Genomic DNA, 22,460 nt, shown 5'->3' with positions numbered 1-22,460 from the left:
TCTGTCACCGAGAAGCTAGAACCTAGAGATGAAGGAGACACATTTATTCTTCGCATAGACTTGTCTTCATCTTGCTTTCAAAGATTAAAACAAGGGGAAAAAATCCAAAGAAATATATCAAAGGAAATATAAGGCCAGTTGACATTTGATTGTAACTAACAGATCAGGGAAACGAAGCCAGCTTGGAATTGTCTTTCAAAAATCAAGCAAAACTTGGATTATTGGACTTAAATCTTCTTCCTTTGAAACGCGGTGAATTTAACCTTTTCTGACTCGGTGGCACAGAGAAATCTACCCCAAGGCCTCTTGGCAAAGACAATTCTGCTGAATTTATTTGTTCAGCAGCACCCCGGCCTGCGCCCCCTCTATAAACTGGCTGAAGTCTTCTACCAGAATGCGTCTTCTATCCTATGGATATCGGGTTTGAGTTGACAGATGAAGAAGATTGCTGGTGCCTTCTTGCCGTTGTGCTGGTACTCTGGGCCATGGGCTGTATCCAGAGCATTAGCTGCAAAGCGAAAGGATTTCGGGAAAGCATCTCAGTCTTGGAAATCAAAGCTTCCATCGACCCGGTCCCCACAATCATCGATGAGTCATCCAGCGTGGTATTGAGGTACCGCACCCCGCATTTTCGGGCTTCCGCTCAAGTGCTGTTGCCTCCTTTGCCCAAAAAAGAGACCTGGATTGTGGGGTGGATACAGGCTTGCAGTCACATGGAGTTTTACAACTACTACGGCGATCATGGCATGTGAGTGACTATGGTTTGGGGGCATGACATTGACAAGGTGCGGCTGGCCGGCACCGTTTCCACTCCGTGTTTGCAGGAGATAGTTTGGGGTTTATTGATGGCTTAGGGCAGGGTTTCTCAACCAGGGTTCGGTGGCACCCCCGAGTTCCACAAGAGGTCCCTAGGGGTTCCCTGGGAGATCCCGATTTATTTTAAAAATTATTTCAAATCTGGGCAACTTCACATTAAAGAGGCAAGTTTCATTCTTTATTTCTAGTTTAAGAACACCGTTGAGGCATATAGACAGGCCTACCCATGAAATGAACGTAATCATTTTGTAACCTCTGGCCTCTATTTGAGCCCGAATGTGCAGGGGTTCCCCCAGGCCTGGAAAATATTTCAAGGGTCCCTCCAGGGTCAGAAGGTTGGGAAAGGCTGGGTTAGTGTATTGTGTGAACCCAGAATGAGTAGGTTTAGTATGTGGAAAAGAAGTGGGGGGAGAGGGTTTTGCACCATCAGCATTTTGTCTGGTTAACTTCCTCTTGGTTTAGCACAGGAAATCTCTGGGGGACCAAGAGGCAAAATGAGTGAGAATCCAAGAATCAGCCTTGGCAAGTCCATTAAAACTCACAACTCTACAAGAAGCATTAAGATCCCCCCCTCCACCTCATTTCACAGCAGGGCAAATAGAGAGGGGGATGAGATGATCTGAAGACAGTTTGCCTTTCCAAACCCCAGATTGCCCCCATACTGGATTATACTAGCCTACAGATTTTTAGATGCCATCTCGCTTGGACTTTCAAACACTGGATCTTCATCTGGCACAAAATGTAAAATCATTATCTTCCTAAGACATCAGGTTTTTTTAATTTGAAATATTTTCCTAATCCCTAAGGGACCATCCTAGAAAGTCCAGGCAGATTGTTTTTAAAAACGGAATCACTCTATCGAGTCCATACATTCATTCTCATTTTCACAACGTGAATTCCTTATTCTTGTCTGCCTTTCTACTTTAAGCAAAAACCCTTCAACCACTCACCTCTTTTTCATTTATCCTTTTCGGAAAGACCGGTCCCATCTAAGGCAGGCAGACGGTTGTTCAAGATGGCTGATTCTGGCCACTTCTTCAAGTTATTTTTCTTGTCGTTGTCAACCATCATGGAAAGAGAAAAGTGTTTTTGAGGATGATGCTTTCATGTGTGAAAATTCATTAGTGGTTCGGGGGATTCTGACTTGAATGACTTCAGGATGTCCTGCTTTGGAATGACAAGACCTCTTGGGATAGTTTTGCGTTGCCTTGCCTTTTCCTCTCTTTCCCCCCTCTTTCAAAATGGCATTCACTGGAGGTAGAATATTTGGAATAAAGGCTGGATGGGCTACTCTGGATGTAAACAAAGGGGCGACACTTGCTAAAGCTTGCAAGAAACTATTAGGAGATGGAGCTCAAGAACGAGGGAGAAAGAGCCAATTACACATTCACTAAGTCACCAAAAATCAGGCCAGGCCGTTCTTGGTGGCACACACAACACACCTTGTTGATGTCATGCTGATCCTTGATGCAGGTATGTGAATCGTGACATTTGCATGATGACCGGATTCTGGAATGCGAAGAGCCCGTCCAGTTGGATGGACTACAATTCCCAGAATTCCCAAGGCACCATGGCCACCACTGAGAATTCTGGGGTTCCTCCAGCCATGCAGATTTCAACCCCCAGCTAGCCTTTGGCTGTTGCTAAGGATTCTGGGTCTTGCAGTCCAGACATGGGGAAGGTGGCTGTTTGGGGGCAGCTGAACTAGCTACTTGGATGCAGACTGAGCCAGGCAACTAGCTGAAGCCTTCTCTAATAAACAATTGGCCCCTGATGGATGATTCTCGATTTTCTCAGGAGTTGAGTGGGAGTTTGTGACACACAAAGCCGGGGATCGGGTGAGGCTTGAGTCCTTGTGTTCTGTAGCGGTATGTGAGAAAGACCTTGAGAGACGGGGCAAAGAGATGCTGCCAAGGGAATGGCCAGATAAGAGAGGGCACAGCCCACAGCTGCATAATGGGTGGAGAAAGAGGCTCAGAAGGGACCCTCCCTATTTTTTTGGCTGTAAAGGAGATGGGGGGAGAATTGTCCTTTCAGACTTGCAAGATTCTGTCAATGTAGCCTTACAATAAAGTAGAATTAGCTCATCTGGTCGTGTTTCCTGTCTGGTCCACCTGGGAAGGCTGATGGACTCTGAAATGAATCACCCTGGGATGTAGGACATGCCCTGTCATTGACCTCACCAGGGTTTTAAAGTGAGCAGTTTTGCAGCCTTATCTAAGCTTTCAACTCAAGGTTGTCTTGATCTCAACTGTGGTTAGCTACCATGGAATGCTGCTGTTGTCCTGTGAATCAAAGATACGGAATGCCACCTTCTACGGAATTAAAAGATCGATTGCTCACTCACCCATCCCATGGCTTTGACACTTGGCACTTATGGCGTGAGCAACAGCCTATTTCTCAAAACTTTGGCTTTGAACAGGTGTGGGTCTTGGAGGGCATCAGCATGAAGTGACTACCCTAGTTTTCATAGACCAATTTTGTCTGGATTTTGGGCTGCAGTTAGAGCTTACAGGGCTTCTCAAACTTGGCAACTTTAAGACACGTGGACTTCAACTCCCAGAGTTCCCTAGCCAGCCTGCTGGCTGGGGAACTCTGGGAGTTGAAGTCCACGTGTCTTAAAGTTGCCAAGTTTGAGAAATACTGGTAGAAAACTAGACTGAACAAGATGAAACATTTTGCTAGCAACGCTTTGTCCCTTCCATGCTAGTTTTCTTAGTGCAGAGTTTTATTTCCTTACAACCACTTTCCCCAACTGGTTTGAGGAATCTTCCCATCTCAATTTGCAGCCCACGGAGCAAAAAATGGGATGGCTAGTGGCTGTTTCACACTTGGGGAGACTGAATTTCCAAAAGGTTTAACGTCTTTCTGAATTTTGGGCGGGGGTTGTTTGAAGTTAAAACCAGCCACAGATATCATCCAGATCTGCCATGCCACAGCTTGGTTGACCCCAAAGAAACATCCAGAGCTGCAGGATTATTATGATGATTAAATTCGGCCCTGAGCTGCAAGAAAATGTGGGGTGGAAAAGAAGGGTGAGTTTGGTGAAACTACAAATTAAATTAGCTTAGGCTTTGCAGGGCTCCTTAACTGGGGTTACCCCACTCCTGACACCTGCCTCCTCTTAAAACAGGAAGTAAAAGGGGAAGCTTGCTTTAAATAGCCCAGCGATAGCACAGCCTTACCAGCAAGAGTAGAAAGGGAAGTTAAAACAGGCAGGCATTAAAAAAGAAACTTGGCCATCTGCAAAAGGAGATTAGAGGCCCCCTCTATTTAAATTTTGCTGCGTTGTAATGAAGATTAGGATCTTTGGCTTGATGTAGCAAACTGCCCCATCCAAAACAAGGAAAAATAAAGCCATTTTTTGCACTGAGTTTAACACTCTGCCTTCCTCGCCTTTTCCACCTATGAATTAGCAGCCTTCCACGTTGCTTCTCCTGTTTGCATGCATCAGCAAACAAGCCAGAAATGCAATGGCTTATTGGGACCCCCAAACCCAGGTTCCTGGGGTGTGTTTCCAAACAAGCCTGCTCTAGGCCCACCCAATAGTGAATTTGGGCCTCTGCACCCCATTTCTGGAATGCTCTCCCCAGAGAGGCCTGCCTGGGACCCACATTAGCATCATTGGGCACCAGATGAAGATCTATTTCCCCAGACTTGTAAATTGGATTTTAACTGGCTTTAAATCCATATGGTTTTAGTTTCTGAAGGGCCGCCTTGCAGCTGCCTAGCTGATATGGTGTTTTTATTTTTGCTTTCTGTTATATCTATTTTTGTTCAACTTGCATTTCTTGCTGTGCTGTATGATAAACTGCCCAGAGTGTGTTGGCTCTTAGGCAGCCTAACCATTTGAATGAATCAATAATGTAAGCCAGGATAACAAGTCAGGTTTGGCAAAGGTGGTTAAATCCTGGCTTGTTTGGAAGCCACCAACCTGGTTCCTGGATTTAGACATGGATTTATTGACCTTCTGCTCAAGCTTGAGGGTAATTGGAAGCCAGTGAGGTGCATTTCTACTATATTTGCCAGGATCTGTGGCCAGGATTGGCTCTGTAGCCCTGTTTTCATTTTCCGAAGTCCATTATGTGCTGGTGAATTACAAAATAGGTCTCTTAGATCCTGAAATGTTGGACAGGGACAGACAATCAATCTTCCCAAACTGAAGATTGCTTTTTTGATTCTAGCCCTTCCCCTCCAAAGCTGTGCATTCCTGCAGTTGTCCAGGCTGGCTGAGAATGATGGGAACTGGAGCCCAATGCATCTGGAGGTCAGCCATTTGGGGGGGTGACTGCTGTAACCCTAATCCAGGCCTAGATAGACCATCAAGGTTAAATAATCCACTACAGGTAGTCCTCACTTAACAACCATTCATTTAGTGATGATTCGGACTTGTGACATTGCTGAAAAAAAACCGATTTATGACCAGTCCTAACACTTATGACCATCACAGCATCCCCCATGTTCACATGGTCATGATTTGGGCGCTTGGCAACTGGTCTGCATTTATGACTGTCACAGAGTCACATGGTCACGTGATCGTCATTTTTGACCTCCTGGCCAGCTTCCGGCAAGCAAAATCAATGGGGAGCTGTGTGATTCACTTAACGGCCATGTGGTTTGCACTGGGGAAATACCAGAATAATTACACAAGAGCGCCACGTAATCTCCTTCCTGGCCCCCTGTTCTTAGCCTCCAAAGGCTGAGGGTCTCCAGAGGGTCATGCGAAGCCTAACGCGGCTCAGTTGGGGCTGAGCCTTCAGCCTGAAAGTCCCGTTTCCTGCCCAATGTCAAAGAGACTTCCTAACTCTGCAGGAACAGATGAGTTTGCAAGATACTAGATGAGCGAAGGGGTCTGTTTCTGCAGATGTGAGTGCAGGCAGAAAGGAAGTGGATCTGAAAACTGCAGGGACATCTGGCTTAGGAAAGACGGTGGTCTGGACCCCATCGTTTGTGGCAACCTTGAGCAAAATAAACTGAGAAGCTTGTTGCTGAAGGCAACTTGGGAACGATTTCCATGCAGCAAACAACTGAGCATTATTTGCATGTCGAGACGTTGCCTTAAGAGGGGAGAATTCCCCTTGCGGCAGGATCTGGCCACACCTTTGCCAGCGAAGACATTGGATTGAAAGGCGCCAGCTTTTGTGAGCAGCACCTCCGATGTACAAAGCATTTACTTATTTATTTGGTATTTTACTTATTCAGCAGGTTGATTGCTGCAGGTCATGAAATCACCTACCAAATACCTGACCGGTTTCTTTTACAGCAGCTGATGCATGCTCAATTTGTCCATCCAGTTCTGGGGCAACTAGTCTAATGGTTTGGTTGATTGATTGACTGATGGATTGATTATGGGCCATCAAGTCATTTTCAACTCTTAGCAACTCCATACAGGTAGTCCTCGACTTACAACTATCTGTTTAGCAACCATTCCAAGTTACGACGGTGCTGATAAAAGTGACTTATGACCGGTCCTCACACTTACAACTGTCACAGCATCCTTGAGGTCACATGATCAAAGGTGCTTGGCAATTGGCATGTGTTTACAATGGTTGCAGCATCCTGGGGTCACGTGATAGCACTTGCGACCTTCCCAGTCGGCTTCTAACAAGCAAAGTTAATGGGGGAAGCCGGATTCATTTAATAACCAAGTGATTTGCTTAATGGCTGTGGTGATTCGCTTAACAACTGTGGCAAAAAAGGTCGTAAAATTGGGCATGACTCACTTAATGACCGCCTTGCCTAGCAATGGAAGTTCCGGTCCCAATTGTGGTAAGTCGAGGACTACCTGTAGATAGATTTTCTCCATGATGGTCTATCCCTAATCTGTTCTTTCAGGTTTTATGGTTTGGTTCTGTTTTTGGCCTTGCTAGCAAAATACGAGGGCTGTTGTGAAGTCAGAGGCTTTGCTGGTGGGGAGGTGAGTTAGGGCTGAAGATTAAGGAGGCTTGCCCTGTTTTGCATGGTTCAACAAGGTCTACATCGTAGAGTGCAGCTTAATGGGTAAGACCTAGTTGGCCTCTGCCAAGCAGGGTTGGATCTGGTTTGAGTTTGGATGGGAGACCACCAGGAAACCCCACAGCTGTAAGCAACACTTGGAGGTTAAAGATTAGTGGTGAAAAATGGTTGAAGGTGAAAACGATGCCCTGGATAAAGCCGGGGGAAATTATTTCCATACTGTTGGGAATAAAACTGTGTGGAGATGTCCATAAAATCATCGGGAACCGAGTTTCACTTGACAAAGACGTTACCTTCAGTCCTATTTCCACGGGATGCGTTATCAGGGTAGCTGACCTCCGTGAGAATGAGCTCTGCAGATTTTACCCAAAGGCTGAAAAAGAAAATGAGAATTAATCTCAGGCTAGGGGGAAAAACGAGTTTATGATTCTTTAGCCGCTGTGGTGGGAATTCTTTTAAGCATGCAAAATACATTATCGTAATTGACAGGTTGATTGGCCAATATTTCTCTATTCCCCCCGCCCCCCGCCCCCCGACAAGGGTTAGGGAAAATTCAAGAAGACCTTTATCTTGCACAGAGGGAAAGAGATCTAGAGCCCTGATGTTAGAACGGATTCAGATCTGTCTCTTGATTTCTGAAAGGTCCTTGCATTCTCAAAATGAAGAGACGGAGCGACATGTTTCCATAGGGTTTAGATTTAATAATCAGTTCAACGACGGAATTAATTTTCTATCAACATCATTTGGATCCTTGGCTTTTATTTTCTTCTCCTTGTTTCCCCTCAAGTCTAGTTTAATGTAATGCATTTTTTTTTGGCATTGCCGCTTATTCTTTTTGTTATATTTTACTAATGCAAACAAAGACACTTAGCAAGACAAGAGATCCATATGAGCAGACCTTAATTTGAGAATTTCCGCTCTCGTTCATTCTGGCCATTGGGCACAAGTTTTGCAAAAGCGTTCCTTGTTGACTCACCTAGAATGTGATTTTTATCGCCGTAGGTGACTAGCCATTTTGGGTCATGCTGTTTCAGAACCCAGTTTAGTGAGCGGGGATGAAGTCTTAGTTAAGAAGAGGTGGTGGTAGCTGTGGGAGTTAGACCTCCCTGTTTTTTTAATCCTATCAACTAGAGTTGCCAGGAACCAAACTCAAGAGATTTGAAATGCAAAGCAAGCGACTCTTAGCACTGAATTCTAGCATTGATGGCTCAGTTGCTCCATTTGACAAAGCTAATCAGTTGCTGCTTGTTAAAGGAGGCCCCACCTTTGTAAGGCCAAGGGCCCTTTAAAGTGTGTGGCATCACCTTCTGCAATGTACTGGAGGAAACAATGGGGGGGGGGAAATAAATAAAGTTGATTAAAAATAAAGTGAATTGCACGCTCTGAAATAGCATTCTTACGGCCACTCCAGGCACGCAGTTTGCTGTTTTTTGCCTCTTTTTTTCATACCAGCAACCTGTTTGAAAGGCTTGGTGGGGCCAAGGAGTTAAAGGACATTTTGGTTTCAGGAGACCCAACTGTAGGGGCTGATGGCAAGAAGAGAAAGTTGAGGGCCAGATTGGCTTCCTCGTCAGCAATTAAAGCAGGGAGGGGGGAAGAGAAGTCTTTTTCTGTCCTCCCCTTGAAATTTGGGGGTGGATTTAATTGCTAGGAGAAACCAGCCACGCTGAGCAAGCTGAAGGGAAGATGAAAAGAGTGGGCATGTCATTTTTCTGTCCCGGGGAAGCCCACGCTGGAATGGAGCCTGTCATTCGGGCACCAGCTTCATCTACATCCCTCCTGTCCACCCTTCTTGGCTGTGCTTGTCTTTTCGCTGCCCGCTTGTCTTGTAATGCTCTCCCAACCGGTGAACCAGCCTGGTCACCGAAAGTGGGGAATGTTAAAATAAATGTAGAGTAAATCCCATCACAGCAGCTGCATTGGCACGTGCTAAACCCCTTTGCTGTGTTTGCCCAATTCGCCTGGGCTTGTATCGTATGCAAACTTGGAAAACATTGTGCCCAGCCCACTTTTTTTTAATCTGTTCAATTGTGTCTGATTCTTGGAGACTGCCTGGGTGAGTCCCTGCAGTTTTCTTGGCAAGGTTTTTCAGAAGTGGTTTGCCATTGCCTCCTTGCTAGGGTAGAGAGAGAGCGGCTGGCCCAAGGTCCCCCAGCTGGCTTTGTGCCTCAGGCGGTACTAGAACTCACGGCCTCCTGGTTTCTAGCCTGGTGCTTAACTTGCTGGATTTCAAGCATTGTACCCAGCCAGGTTGGGTATGGCTGGCACAGGTCACTTTAAACTGATGACATTCCACAGCATTAAGAACATCAGGCCTATTACAATTAATTAATTAGGGGGCAATCAAATAGCTTTATACCACCGAATGGATAATTGCCAGAGCATTGCACCATGCCGGCAATCGAATTGTGCTTGCAAAAATTATGCCACTCTTTTTGAATGTAGCTTGGACTCCTGTTTGATCTCTCTTTCGTTCTCTCTTTCGTTCTCTCTCTCAATCTCTCTCTCTCCAGACCCACTATCCATCTTCAGGGCTGGGTTCATACAAAACCCTTGGCCAAGCTGGGTCAGAATTTAGCAAGGATATCTGTACAGCTTGATAAACCTGGTTAGGTTAAACTGGGTTTGTTTGGCCTTAAAGATCCCTGTGGAGTAATGGTCTTTCTGGGATTTAAAACCATACATGCACTCTTTGAAAAATTAAATATAAAACGAGGGTCCAGACCAGAAGCATTCCAGTACATTGCTTTCTCACTCCAATCTTGAATGTTGCTTGGAAGTACAGGCATGTGCGTGGTAAAGCTTTTATAAATCATTGTCCTTTAAAATAAACGAAAGTCTGCTGTTTAGTCATCTAGGAAGCTATTTTGAGTCTGTGGATCCAAGAACGCAGTCCGCTCATTGATGACGAAGGGGGAATTGCTTCTTTGCAAGGCACATCATTCAGCTTTCAGAGTTGCCGATGGCCGCCCATTTGAATGGCTGTCAAAGAGGATTAGAGAGGTGGAGAAGATCACTCTATCAGGATCCAGTTTCAGGCAACAATGCAGGCTGTGGTTTGCTTAACCATAGCTTGCTGAATAAACCACAGTTGACGATTTTGCTTCATCTACCAAGGCAAACTTAAAGAAACTCTATGCTTAAGGCAGTGCCTATTACCAGCCAGTGAGCATTAATCAAGATGGCCATCGATCACCGCCAGGCTCAAAGACAGCAATTCTTTTGGCGCAGATTGTGGGTAGTAGCTGTGGGAGGATGATAACAGATGTGTACTCAGGGTTCCTCAACCAGGGTTCCGTGGCACCCCAGGGTTCCGCGAGAGGCCACTAGGGGTTCCCTGGGAGATCCCGATTTATTTAAAAAATTATTTCAAATTCAGGAAACTTTACATTCAAGAGGTGAGTTTCATTCTTTATTTTCAGTTTAAGAACACTGTTCAGGCATATCTACAGGCCTACTCATGAAACAAATACAGTAATTTTGTAACTTCTGGCCTATCTTTGAGCCTGAATGGGCAGGGGTTCCCCGGGGCTTGGAAAATATTTCAAGGGTCCCTCCAGGGCCAAAGGTTGAGAAAGGCTGGTGTACCTTGTTTTTCGTTCCGGAGAGTGATGACCTGCTTGGTCCTCTTCTGTCTTCTTCATGCTGATCCTGCTTAACTTGGCCCTTCTCTCTCACTTTTGACCCAGGTCCAGCTGGGAGCTTCCAGATCTCCTTGAAGGCAAGATCCAAGCCATCAGTGACTCAGACGGGGTCAACTATCCCTGGTACGGGAACACCACCGAGACGTGCACCATTGTGGGGCCCACCAGGAAGGAAGCTAAGTTCACCATCAGCATGAATGACAACTTCTACCCCAGCGTCACCTGGGCTGTCCCAGTAAGTGACAGCAACGTGCCCAAGCTGACGTGCATCCATCGAGATCAGAGCTTCACCACGTGGCTTGTGGCCACCAACACCATGACCCACGAGATGGTGATCCTGCATACGATCAAGTGGCGGATGAAACTGGGCATCGACGTGGTCCCCGGCAATCCTCTAGGGCACCGTGCCAAGCTGAGGGAACCCTCTGCTCAGGAGCAGCCCCAAGTCCTGAGCAAGAACGAACCAATACCACCGAGTGCCCTTGTGAAACCCAATGCCAATGATGCCCAGGTCCTCATGTGGAGGCCCAACGACGGGCGCCCCCTAGTGGTGATACCGCCCAAACATCGGTAATCAGACCCCTTGTGGCACGGGGGAACGGGGTGGGGCAGAGGAAAGAAGAGGAGAACCCACTTCGTATTTAAAAAAACATCAGCAAAAACAGAGGAGCACTTTTAAACTCATTTATCAGAAAAGGAAAAAAAATGCAACCATTTCTGCCTTCTTCCATCAGAACGGATCTCACTGTGCAAGCAAAGCTCAAACTGAGGACTCCCTTCAAGGTTTCTGGCGTGGGGGGAGCATGGGGGGGCCTGTCAGATTCCCAACACTCGCTCTACTTCCAGCTTTTAAAAAATTCGCTTTTTCCTCCCTTTGATGGCTGTCTGATGCTCAGTCTGGTGGACTTAGCTCCGATCGCTGAGAGAGAGAAATTAAAAGAGAGGGTTTTTGTGGGGTGGGTGGGAAAAGAGGGTAGGGGGGATTCCATTGCCTTGGTCTGGGAGAAGGAAGGAAGGAAGGAAGGAAGGAAGGAAGGAAGGAAGGAAGGAAGGAAGGAAGGAAGGAAGGAAGCGGTGAATGCTGCTGAGTCCGTGGAGCAAAAATGCAGACTCGATTTCTGTGGATGCGGGTGAGGATGATGGGGTGAAAGTGATGCTCGCTCTGTTTCGAAAGATATTCTGGACTGCGAATCCAAGTCGTGCGGCCTTACGTAGATTTTTGCTTTGCGTTGCCAAACGTTTGCCTTAAACTGCATTGAGTGTCAGTGAGCTGCGGGACACAAGAAGGGAAACAAACAAGCAATTTTGCTTTTTGTTTTAATTAATGCTTTGGATGTCTTGGGGAAAAGCTTCATTCCAGGGGTGATAGGGATGGTCTGAAATGGTCCCCAAAAATCCTGGAAAGTAAACTGTTGTGCTGTTAAAAACAGGCTGGAACTACATTGGCTGAGCTCCTTTCAGCCTAAACTGCATCGTTTGAATTTCTGCCTGTTGCAGGGAATCAGCTCCGCTCCACACTCAGGCATCACCTCCCCCCCCCCCCCCCGTTCATCCAGTGTTTCCTGTGAATCCGCACGAGGCTGACAAATGGTTCTATTCCAATGTTTTTTTTTCTGTTGATCTTTTCATATTTATTTTCTCCCTTAAAAACACACACATTGACACTTTATTTTTTTTAGAACTTGAAGGACTTCTTTCTCTTTAGTTAAAAGCTTCCTGTTTAGAGATTCCATGTTTTGCTGCTCCATGCCAAGCGCAGCTGAGACCTTCCCTTTTGATTTTTAATTGAAAAAATAGCACTATTTTTTTTCAATTAAAAAAAGGAAAGAAAGAAAACTAAAGGGAGGAAATCAAAGCTGAAGGCCTCTCCTAGACATATTTGTTACGAGAACAAAGATCCAGGATACGGAGCAATTAAAAGATAGTTTACTACTCACTGTGTTCAAGCAGGAAGTGTGGTAATCAATGGAACCTGCAAGGAATAAGCTTTGAATTAACAGTGGAAGAGATAAATGATAAACTGGACTTAATATTACAGAACGCTCTTTGCCAAGAGCACAGGGAGAGAATTTAGCATAAAATTTTAGCTTAAATTTGGTTTCCTGCTCGCCTGCTGAAAAACAGTGCCTTGGGATTTTGATAGGTTGCAATAGCGGAGCAAGTAAGTATTAACAGCTAGATAAGAGAAATGAATGGTGCTATGATTTGGGCTGGGCATGGTCTGCCCATTAATTTAAAAGCAAGAACTGCTGCCCCTTAAAAGAGAGAGAAAGATGTCGTTGATTCTTCCTTCCTCTCTGCTATTATTCACAGCCTCTAGCTGGAAATGGGGAGGCCAACAGACATGGAGGAAATTGCTGACCTTGGATATCCCAAAGTATCTAAGCAGGCACTTGGAGAGAGGTGCTCGGTAGGGAGACCACAAGGAAATCTCAGGCTGGGAAATGGATATACTATATCTAAAAACTAGGGCTCCCTGGAGATGGTTTCCCCATGGATTTCCAAGAAGTGAACTCGGTTTCTGCCCTGACATTATGGGCAGGAAAATTGATTTGGTGACCCAAAGATGGTTGGGCTACGAGGGCATCATTTAATTTCAAGTGCAAAAGAGGTGCGTGGCTTTTTCAGCACATCCCATGGCACTGTCCTGATGCTGCCTTGCTATTTCAGAAACTAATTATCTAATAGTTTGCGTTGGGAGAGAGGCAGGGATGCGCAGGAATCACGGGGAGAGATTGTGGCAGGGCATGATAAATACACTCAGAGGAAATTGAGGCTACACTTAACAGCTAGAAAATTCTAGGAGGCTGATCTCTGCTGCTCCTTGCAGAGCTTGGAAACACTTTGCAAGCTTTTCCCTTGCTTTTGATCTCAGAGGCAAAAATATTCAGGCTCTGTTCTTGGAAAGGTCTATTTTCCCCTCCCCTAACTGCTTTTTTTGCAGAGGGCAAAGCAGAGGCCCCTCAGCTGCTACATCGCCCGGACTTTTGCAGCCCGTGCAGACTTTAAAAATAATCAGGAAGCCGAAAAGCCAAACCAGGCTTGCCCATCAAGTCCCCAAATTAGACAGCGGCTATTTTGAAGGACATGCTTATCTAGCCCCCGACGAAAGCGTGCAAGGCTCTATTCCGAATGCACCCTCCCTTACGCGCTTAGCATGTCGACTCACAAAATACACACCCCTGTTCAAGTCTGGCAAGTCGATCGGGAGAGAACAACATCACAACAACAACTGAATTCTTTTTTATATTTCAAAGAGAAGGAGGGATTGTGGCCTGACAATCTCCACTTGTGGGGTTTCCTGTTTACTTGAGAAAAAAAAAAAGAATAGGCAGGCTCCTTCTTAAGAACCTTTCAGCTGGCTCTTGGCCAACCTGTTTCTGCACACAACATTACACACAATAAGGCAGCAGCTGGAAAAGACACTTGTGGCAAAGACAACGGGACGATTAAGGACAGTTACAGATAAGGCTGTGCCAAGTTGCCACAACTCAATAGAAAAGGCTCTGGGTGCTCCCGTTCTCCAATTTTCTCCCTGGTTCCACGATCAGGCTTGGAAAGAATCTTAGAGATGATCTGGTGCACCAGACCTTGAGACAGCTCTTCCATTAGTGAACAACTCCTACTGGTAGGACTTATATGTCCAGCCCCAAATGACTTCTTTGTAACTTGAAACTCACCACTTCTTGTCCTGTCTTCTGGAACAATTCTGAATCATTGTCTTCTCCACACTTGCCCTTTAGATACTTGAAGACCACACTTGTGTCTCCTCAGAAACTTCTCTCTAGGCTTAATGCACCCAATACTCAGCTGTTCCTCCTAAGTTGACTCTTCCAGGCCACTTGTCTTGCTCATAGTTGGTTTTACGTAAGAAGTTCCAACACTCAGACACATCTTGTAGGGGTACAATGTACAACGTTGGTGGCAGCCACCACTAAAGACCAGCAGTAGGACATCTGAGGTGCTCCTCATGGGAGACTCCAGCGCTCATCAGCCACAGCCAGTCAGCATGGTGGGAGCTGCAGGTGAACAACAGACATCCTTCTCACCATGGTTTCCTCCCTAAACAACAGTGGTTCTTTAGAACACTACAAAATCCCCAACATGGCTTTCTCCACCTCCGTCTCCCTAGGGGAGTGCGAAGTTCAGGAAGCAGAGGTTGATCCTCTCATCTTGGCAACTAAAAATGGCTGGGGTGGTCTCATGTGCCTTCCCTTGCCCTAGTTTTATCTTAGCATGATATCCATGAGATTCAGCAGCCCTTTGAGAAACTCCCTCTCAAAGCAATTCCTTTAAAATTGCATTTTAGCTCCGATGGATTTCCATCTCTCCTCGTTCCCTGGCCAAACTGTTCCTTGTCCCACCATCCAAATCATTCGTCCCCAGATTAGGCCAAAATGGCGGTGCTCGGTGGGAAATAGCGGGAATTGCCCACACCTTTTTCCTCTTTGCAGCTGCTGAAAACCACAAGCAATTCTTTTCCCCCTGTATCCACACTTCTCCCAAAGTTCTCGCTGGCAAGATTTATTGAGATGAAAAGGAACGGATTGGCAAGAATTATGCCCATTGAATTAGTTTCCCATAAGAAGTAATATATCCCCATATATAGGTAGAGTCTTTCTGATTCTCTAACAGGCTTTCACAGAGGCAGATCTTTTCACTTACAATGGGGGAGTTTGCAGCTGGCTGTTTACATTACGATCTCCTGAATCTTTATCAATCTGGATACGAACAATTTAGGTGGGGAGGGCTGGAGATGGAAAATGGAGATGAAATGGAGGGCAGAGGGTGAAGATTCCCTCCAACCATCTTCAGTCCCAGACATGATAGTATAAAACAGTGTTTCTCAACTCAGCAACTTTAAGATGTGATGACTTCAACTCCCAGAATTCCCCAACCGGCAATTCTAGCTGGGGAATTCTGGGAGTTGAAGTCCACGCATCTGAAAGCATGCTGGCTGGGGAATTCTGGGAATTGAAGTCCGCAGAACTTGAAGTTGCCAAGTTTGAGAAATACTGGTAGAAATAGTTCAGCCTCATTCCTTCTTTTGAGCAAAAGTGACCCAAGATGCTTTTCTCCTTCACTGCATCACTGTGAACAATTTCTGATTTGGGGCTGCCAGCTGTTAAGCATCCCTTAGGAACCAGTTCACCAAAAAAAAAAAAAAAGTTGGGAGAGAAGGGCCAAAGAATTCAGCAGGAAGGTGGAGGGTTATGGGTAAGGAACGTCTGTCTGGCTGTAACTGCTTCTACCACCAACCTTCTGCCTGGATTTTGGTGCAGCAATAAGAACCGTCTTTGTTTTTGTTTGTTTTTTGCAAAAATACTGTGAATTTAACTGTGGGGTTTTTTTTTAAGTACCAGGAATGGGCACTTAAAAAGAGGTGTTGAAATTAAAAAAGAAAAAAAAAGGACAAGAAACAACACCTCCGCTTTTAGGGAAGTTTTAAAAAAAAAGAGGAACATTTAAAAAGAGCAAAGAAATAAAGCAGAATTTTTCAAAGAGAAATGGACTGCTGTGATTTTATTTGCCTTTTAAGTTCCTACGAGCCAGAAAAAAAAAAGGCATAACGGGGAGAAGGGATAAATAAAACAGAGTCTGGTGGAGCTAGATCAGATTCTTAAGGCAGTGAACCTCCTTTGCTTGCAACTCTGCAATTTGAATGACAGTTCCCACACCTTACCCAGTAAGTCCTCTAAAAGAGAGAGTTGGAAATATAGAGTGGCCGATAGATTGTAGAACTGGGCAGTAAAGAATTCACCTCCCATTCATTGAGTGCAGAATCCAGCTGTGCCCACCCATGCCTATGATCTAATGAAGCTCAATGCCTGTTCTCTCCTGGTGCCAACTATATCATGGTTTGTAGGATGCCTCTGTTCCCAGAAGAGCAGGGTTTGATGATTTAGTGTGGTTATGGGCTGCCTATACCCGCCAGTAAGGAAATTTAACTTGAGTTAGATCAATTGGGTTACACACACTGCATGAACAGAAGTAAGGACAGTGCCTTGCTTCATCTGGTAGGGTAAATGGATCTTGGAAAGAGATGGCCATATTCAAATCTACAAGGCCAGCAAGCATGTATTCTTCAGGGCTCCATATACTTCTGAATTCCACCTTTGGGGAGTGATGGCATGTCGGCCAAGTAAAGAATCCTGGTTTAGATAATGACAGAATTTGCTTTTTCTGCATGGTGGGGCAGGAGGTCTTTGACTCTTGGGCCATCTCATGCTTTGAAGTCTCAAGTCAACTTCCCAGCAAGCCAAGTGTCCTTTTCCTAGCAAGTTTCTGCAAGAACGTCAATGAAGATTCTCAGTCATCCAGGTGGAAGTCTGTAGGTTGAGACTTCCTTCTCTACTTTCATTGTTTTCCTCTGTGAAATCCCTGTTCTACACTTCTTTCTGACATTTCCCATCTCTACGATGCCCCTGGTCTCTCTTCTCCGACATCCCCTTTCCCCTTTTCCTTCTCCGTGAAATTATTTTGGGTATGCAAGACTCTCCTGCTTTTTTCTTGGGGGGACACCCTATTACCTCTCTGTGATCCCTCCCTATCTCTTTCTATCTTCCATTCTTGCAGAAGTCTGTAGGTTGAGTCATGGCAACTGGATTTCTCTCTTTTCGGATGAAACATTTCGCTGCTTGTCCAAGCAGCTTCTTCAGTCTGGGCAAAGGTTGGTAAGGGGACCCCATATACGTCCAGATGTTAAGATGCAGCCACCCTGGAAGACATATATGGGGTCCCCTCACCAACCTTTCCCCAGACTGAAGAAGCTGCTTGGACAAGCAGCGAAATGTTTCAACCAAAAAGAAAGAAATCCAGTTGCCATGACTCAACCTACAGACTTCTGCAAGAATGGAAGATAGAAAGAGATAGGGAGGGATCACAGAGAGGTAATAGGGTGTCCCCCCAAGAAAAAAGCAGGAGAGTCTTGCATACCCAAAATAATTTCACGGAGAAGGAAAAGGGGAAAGGGGATGTCGGAGAAGAGAGACCAGGGGCATCGTAGAGATGGGAAATGTCAGAAAGAAGTGTAGAACAGGGATTTCACAGAGGAAAACAATGAAAGTAGAGAAGGGTTGATCCCTTACGCTTTCAACTCAAGTCCCACCTATTAAAGGGAAGCATCAGGTTTCCAGGAAACATCAAAAAAGGTATCAGGATAATATGTAGCCCGATTAAAGCTTTAGTCCAAACATCTATGTTTCACCTGTTGGAGCTCAGCTTGGAGATGTTTGCATGGAGAACCAAGCTCTTTGCAGCTAAAACCTGTTGAAGGCTCAGCAAACAATGCATGGCATCTCGAGGGCCCAAAGTCTTGGCTGGAACGCGGGTCTATTTATAACACCGTGACAAAGGCCCACACAAGATGTTGGTGACCAGGGTTTCATCACCCCTCTGTCTCAGCCGCTGTTGACAACTGCCAGATAACACTGGCTCCTCTGCAAAGTTAGACTCCAGAGCCCCCCAGATGGGAGGATCGAAAAATAGGACGAGGAACCAAGACAGACCAAGAGGAGGCAGTTGGCAGATGCTTGAAATATTGCATTCTCCTCTATCATCTGCTTGTCTTTCCACCTCTGTGGATCAGCGAGAGGCATGGGAAGAGCCTTAGGAAATCAGAAGCAACTCTGTTAGGGCATCAAGTCATAGCCACCATTGCAGCTAGGAAATTGATGACAAGCTGCGGTTTGCATTAATTTGTCACCTCCCGTTTGGATTGCCGCAATGCGCTCTACATGGGACTGCCTTTGAAGATCATCCCAAAGCTGCAACTGGTCCAGAATGCAGCAACACACAGAGTTTTGGGTCTCCCGCGGTAACACCACCTCTGCGTGGCCTGCACTGGCTTCCAGTTGCTTTCCAGGTGCAATTCAAGGTGCTGGTTATCACCTTGAAAGCCCTACAGGGCACAGGACCGAGTTACGTGTGGGACCACCTCTTCCTGAGGACATCTGCCCATCCTACTAGGTTGAATAGGGTGGGTGTGCTCCAGGTCCCCTCCCTTAAACATTGCCATCTGATGGGACCTTGGAGGCGTGCCTTCTCGGCAGCCAGCCCACCCTGGTCCTTTAGACCAGCCTCCCACTGAAGATCAGGGACCCCTACCCTTTTAACCTTCTGGAAGGCTGTGAAGACCTGGTTCTTCCCCCCAACATTGGGTTAGGATGGGGAGGGGGTTGAGCTGTAAGGATGTTTGGTTTGGCGCCTGGGGGGAAGGGTATGCTTTTAACTATGTTTTACGGATTGTCTTTGCATGAGGTGGGCGGCCCTGTGACTCCTACAAACTAACAAACAAACGCTCTTCAGCTGACCAAATCCCATTTGGTCTTGCATACCAGAGATACTAAAGGGAGGTGCAAATGGGTCCATGGCTCAGATTAACTGCCTGCTGATAACTGGATCCCGGCCAGCATGGCGAGGGAGCAGCTGCCGAATCGGAATGCCTTTTGGAGACTTCCAGCTTCTGCCTTTGGAGCGATCTTTGACGGCAAAAGAAACTCTAGATGGAGCCGCCAACATGGACGTGTGTTAAAAATACGCAGATCCGGACCTGACACCACCTCCAACGTGTTGCCGTTTGGGTGGGAAATGCAGGGCCCTAAGATTATATCGGGGAGGAGGAAGATGGAAAGGTTCAAGGAGATGATTGGGAGGGATTCTCCCCCAGTTTAAAATCTCACAGCCCAACGTTCAGAAGAAACAGTGGCAGCTCTGTGGTGGCCTGCATCAGTGGATTCCCTATGTACTTCTCATTGCCCTTAGAGTGTGAATTTGGGTGCCTGTGGGGTGCACTCAGCAGCCATGACTGCTGTTGGGGGGCGCACATCCATATTTCTCCTCAAGCCCCCCCCCCCAATTCACAGAAGGGGAAACAGGTTCTCCAGATCTTAATGAACCCCATCCGGGTCTTCAAATACCACGTCTCACAGCGGGGGTAATGCTGAAAGTTGAACAGGCAACTTTCGGGTTGCGTTGTGGATGCGCAAACACCGGGGGTGACTTTTTGCAACACTGCAGAAGTAGTTTTGTTGGCATCCCTCCTGGGATGCTTCCAATTTCCTCGTCTACTTTTGGCGATAAGCTGTTGGAGAGCAGCCAAGGTCAGGAAGATACTGCGTCCAGCTGTAGCGTGCTGGGACATGGCATTTAGTAGTGAGGATAAAGCAACGAGAGCGGGGAGGAATGGCCTAATGATATTAGAAAGAGTCTAAAATAGGACCGACAATGTCCTAGATTTTAGTCTCCACCATGGACCTGTTCTAGTTTTGAACAAGCTCCCATCCTATCCATTCTGAACCTGGTTTCCACTGCAGTCAATACCAACAGCTTCCCTTGAAAGCTAGAGTTGACATAAGCCCTTTATACATGCCTGAGATGTCTACAGGTAGTCCTCGCTGAACAACCATTCATTTAGTGGTGGTTCGGACTTACGACAATGCTGGAAAAACCGACTTATGACCTGTCCTCACACTTATGACTGTCACAGCGTTCCCGCAGTCACATGATCACAACTTGGGCACTTGGCAAATGGTTCGCATTTATGACCTTCGCAGTGTCCTGTTGTCATGGGATCACCATTTTCAGCCTTCCCGCCTGGCTTCTGGCAAGAAACTCAACAGGGAACCACATGACTTGCTTAACAACCATGTGGTTTGTTTAACAACTATGGTGATTTGCTTAATGACTGCCACAAAAAAGGTCATAAAATCGGATTGGATTCGCTTAATGACCACTTCGCTTAGCAACTGAAATTCTGGTCCCAATTGTGGTTGTTAAACAAGGACTACCTTCTCTGTAGTGGCCCCTGCCCTCTGGAATATCTTGCCCCTGGAGGTGAGGCAGGCCCCCTCACTCCTGACCTTCCAGAAGGCCCTGAAGACCTGGTTCTGCCGTCTCGCCTGGGGTGGGAAAGTGAATAACCATTCTTGGGGGTGGCTCGCACCCTAGAGTCCCTCCCACCAGCCTGGATTTTACATTTCTCTTGGATTTTATTTATTTGTTGGGTTTTATTATAATTGTTTCACGATATTTTAATGTTTATATTTCGCGCTTGATTTTATTGTAAACCGCCCAGAGTCCCTCTTTTGGGGGAGATGGGCGGTGGCTAAATTTGAGTAATAAATAAATATATACGTATTTTCACTTATTCTACTCTAGTTTAAGATTTCCCATTAATGTCCTGCATGTATGAACACTGACCTTGGTTTTTGCATCGCAGCAGCTGTTGGCAGGCATTTCAAGCGTTCCAGAACCTCATGGCTTGTTGGAAGAACGATTGCTGCTGAAACTCTCCAGAAGAAAGGAGAGTTTTATCATTTTACCAGATACCAGTGGGAATCTCCAGGAGTCATCAACGGCTACACCATTTGCTCAGCTATCGCTGCTTCAATTTACCCAGCACCTTCAACCGAAAGTCCAGCTTGACAAACCACAACAGCGAGGTCTACTCAACATTCCAAGCCACAATGCAGCTTCTACCGTACTTCGTTGCAATCAAGGTGCTGGTCTTTGAGATACCGCTAGACTTTTGCTGCAGCAGAGCTGCAGGAGGGAAACAAATGGGGCAGTTAAAACAAATAAATCTATATATTTAAATCTGCAGACATGCTAGAAGCTGTATGGATGAATCCTTTCCCAGCTTCTAGCAGTCAGTGGCCTAAACCTATTAATTCTACGATTACGGCTGCAGAAAGAGTTGAGGTTCTCTGCTCTTTGAACCATTTGCTCAAGCTCACCCAATTCCTCCCCCGAAAACCCCATCAGAATTGGCACGTCCACAAACACTTCAACAGGACCAAAGGTGGAATCCATTCAACCTAATCTCCAGGCTTCGTTCACCTCCTTTGCACCTTTTCTTTTGATGCTTGTGTGATATATATATATATGTGTGTGTATGTGTGTGTATTAGAATTTCTAAACATAGCAAAATTATACAAAACAAACAGCGATAGAAAGTAAGATAAGGAGAAAGAGAAATATTAAAAAAGAAAAAACATAGTTATGCCCTTCTTTCTATCGAGTATCATTCTTAATCTTTTCCCCATCCTCTTCCTCCCTTCTTCATCCCTGAATCCCAAAATCATCAATTCAATCTTTTCTTCTTTCAACAAAAAGTCCATATAAGGTTTCCAGTCTTACAAAACAAAACAAAACAAAACAAAACAAAACAAAACAAAACAAAACAAAACAAAACAAAACAAAAAACAAAAAACAAAAAACACAACACAACACAACACAACACAACACAACACACATGCACAAGCACCTTTTGTTGTTTTTTTCTCTGACCAAACTGGCCAGCTTCACCATCTCTGCAAATTCGGTTGATTTTATAATCCAATCTTCCATGGTAGGTATTTTATTGCTTTTCCAACTTTTGGCACACAACCATCTTGCCAGTTACCAAATACATTAATTTCCTGTATTTGTTTTTTAATTCCTTATCTGTAAAACCCAGAAGGAATAACTCTGGTTTCATCATCATGTTAGTCCGCAGTATCTTTTGCGTCATTAGACCGGTGTGATTTTTCAAATAGTTGGCAAAGCCCCCTTTTCCCCCTCCCTCTGAAGGTGCTATGTTTTAATGACACACTGCCTGTCTCCCTTCCTAATCACACTAAAGTTAAGAATACAGGTAGGTAAAGGTAAAGGTTTCCCTTGACATTAAGTCCAGCCGTGTCCGACTCTAGGGGGCGGTGCTCATCTCCGTTTCAAAGCTGAAGAGCCGGCGTATGTCCGTAGACACTTCCTCCGTGGTCATGTGGCCGGCATGACTACACGGAACGCCATTACCTGCCCGCTGAAGTGGTACCTATTAATCCACTCACATTCGCATGTTTTCGAACTGCTCGGTTGGCAGGAGCTGGGACTAGCAATGGGAGCTCACCCTGTCATGTGGATTTGAACTGCCGACCTTCTGATCGGCAAGCTCAGCAGCTCAGCGGTTTAACCCGCAGCGCCACCACGTCCCTTTTAAAAATACAGGTAGCCCTCGCTTAATGACCACAACTGGGGCTGGAATTTTGGTTGCTAAACAAAGCAGTC

The 22,460-nt window shown here is 45.8% G+C and overlaps 1 protein-coding gene across 1 annotated transcript; it reads left to right on the top strand.

Moving 5' to 3' along the window:
• The first annotated feature begins 410 nt into the window (after window positions 1-410).
• On the top strand, window positions 411-11,222 carry FAM78A (family with sequence similarity 78 member A). Its single transcript, XM_063316137.1, has 2 exons — window positions 411-748; window positions 10,461-11,222. The coding sequence occupies exons 1-2, from the start codon at window positions 411-413 to the stop codon at window positions 10,987-10,989; spliced, it is 867 nt and encodes a 288-aa protein (XP_063172207.1). The 3' UTR covers window positions 10,990-11,222.
• Window positions 11,223-22,460: the final 11,238 nt, after the last annotated feature.

The sequence above is a fragment of the Candoia aspera genome, chromosome 16, assembly GCF_035149785.1.
Source record: "Candoia aspera isolate rCanAsp1 chromosome 16, rCanAsp1.hap2, whole genome shotgun sequence".
NCBI classification, from domain to species: Eukaryota; Metazoa; Chordata; class Lepidosauria; order Squamata; family Boidae; genus Candoia; species Candoia aspera.
This window is presented reverse-complemented; position numbering and strand designations above follow the sequence as displayed.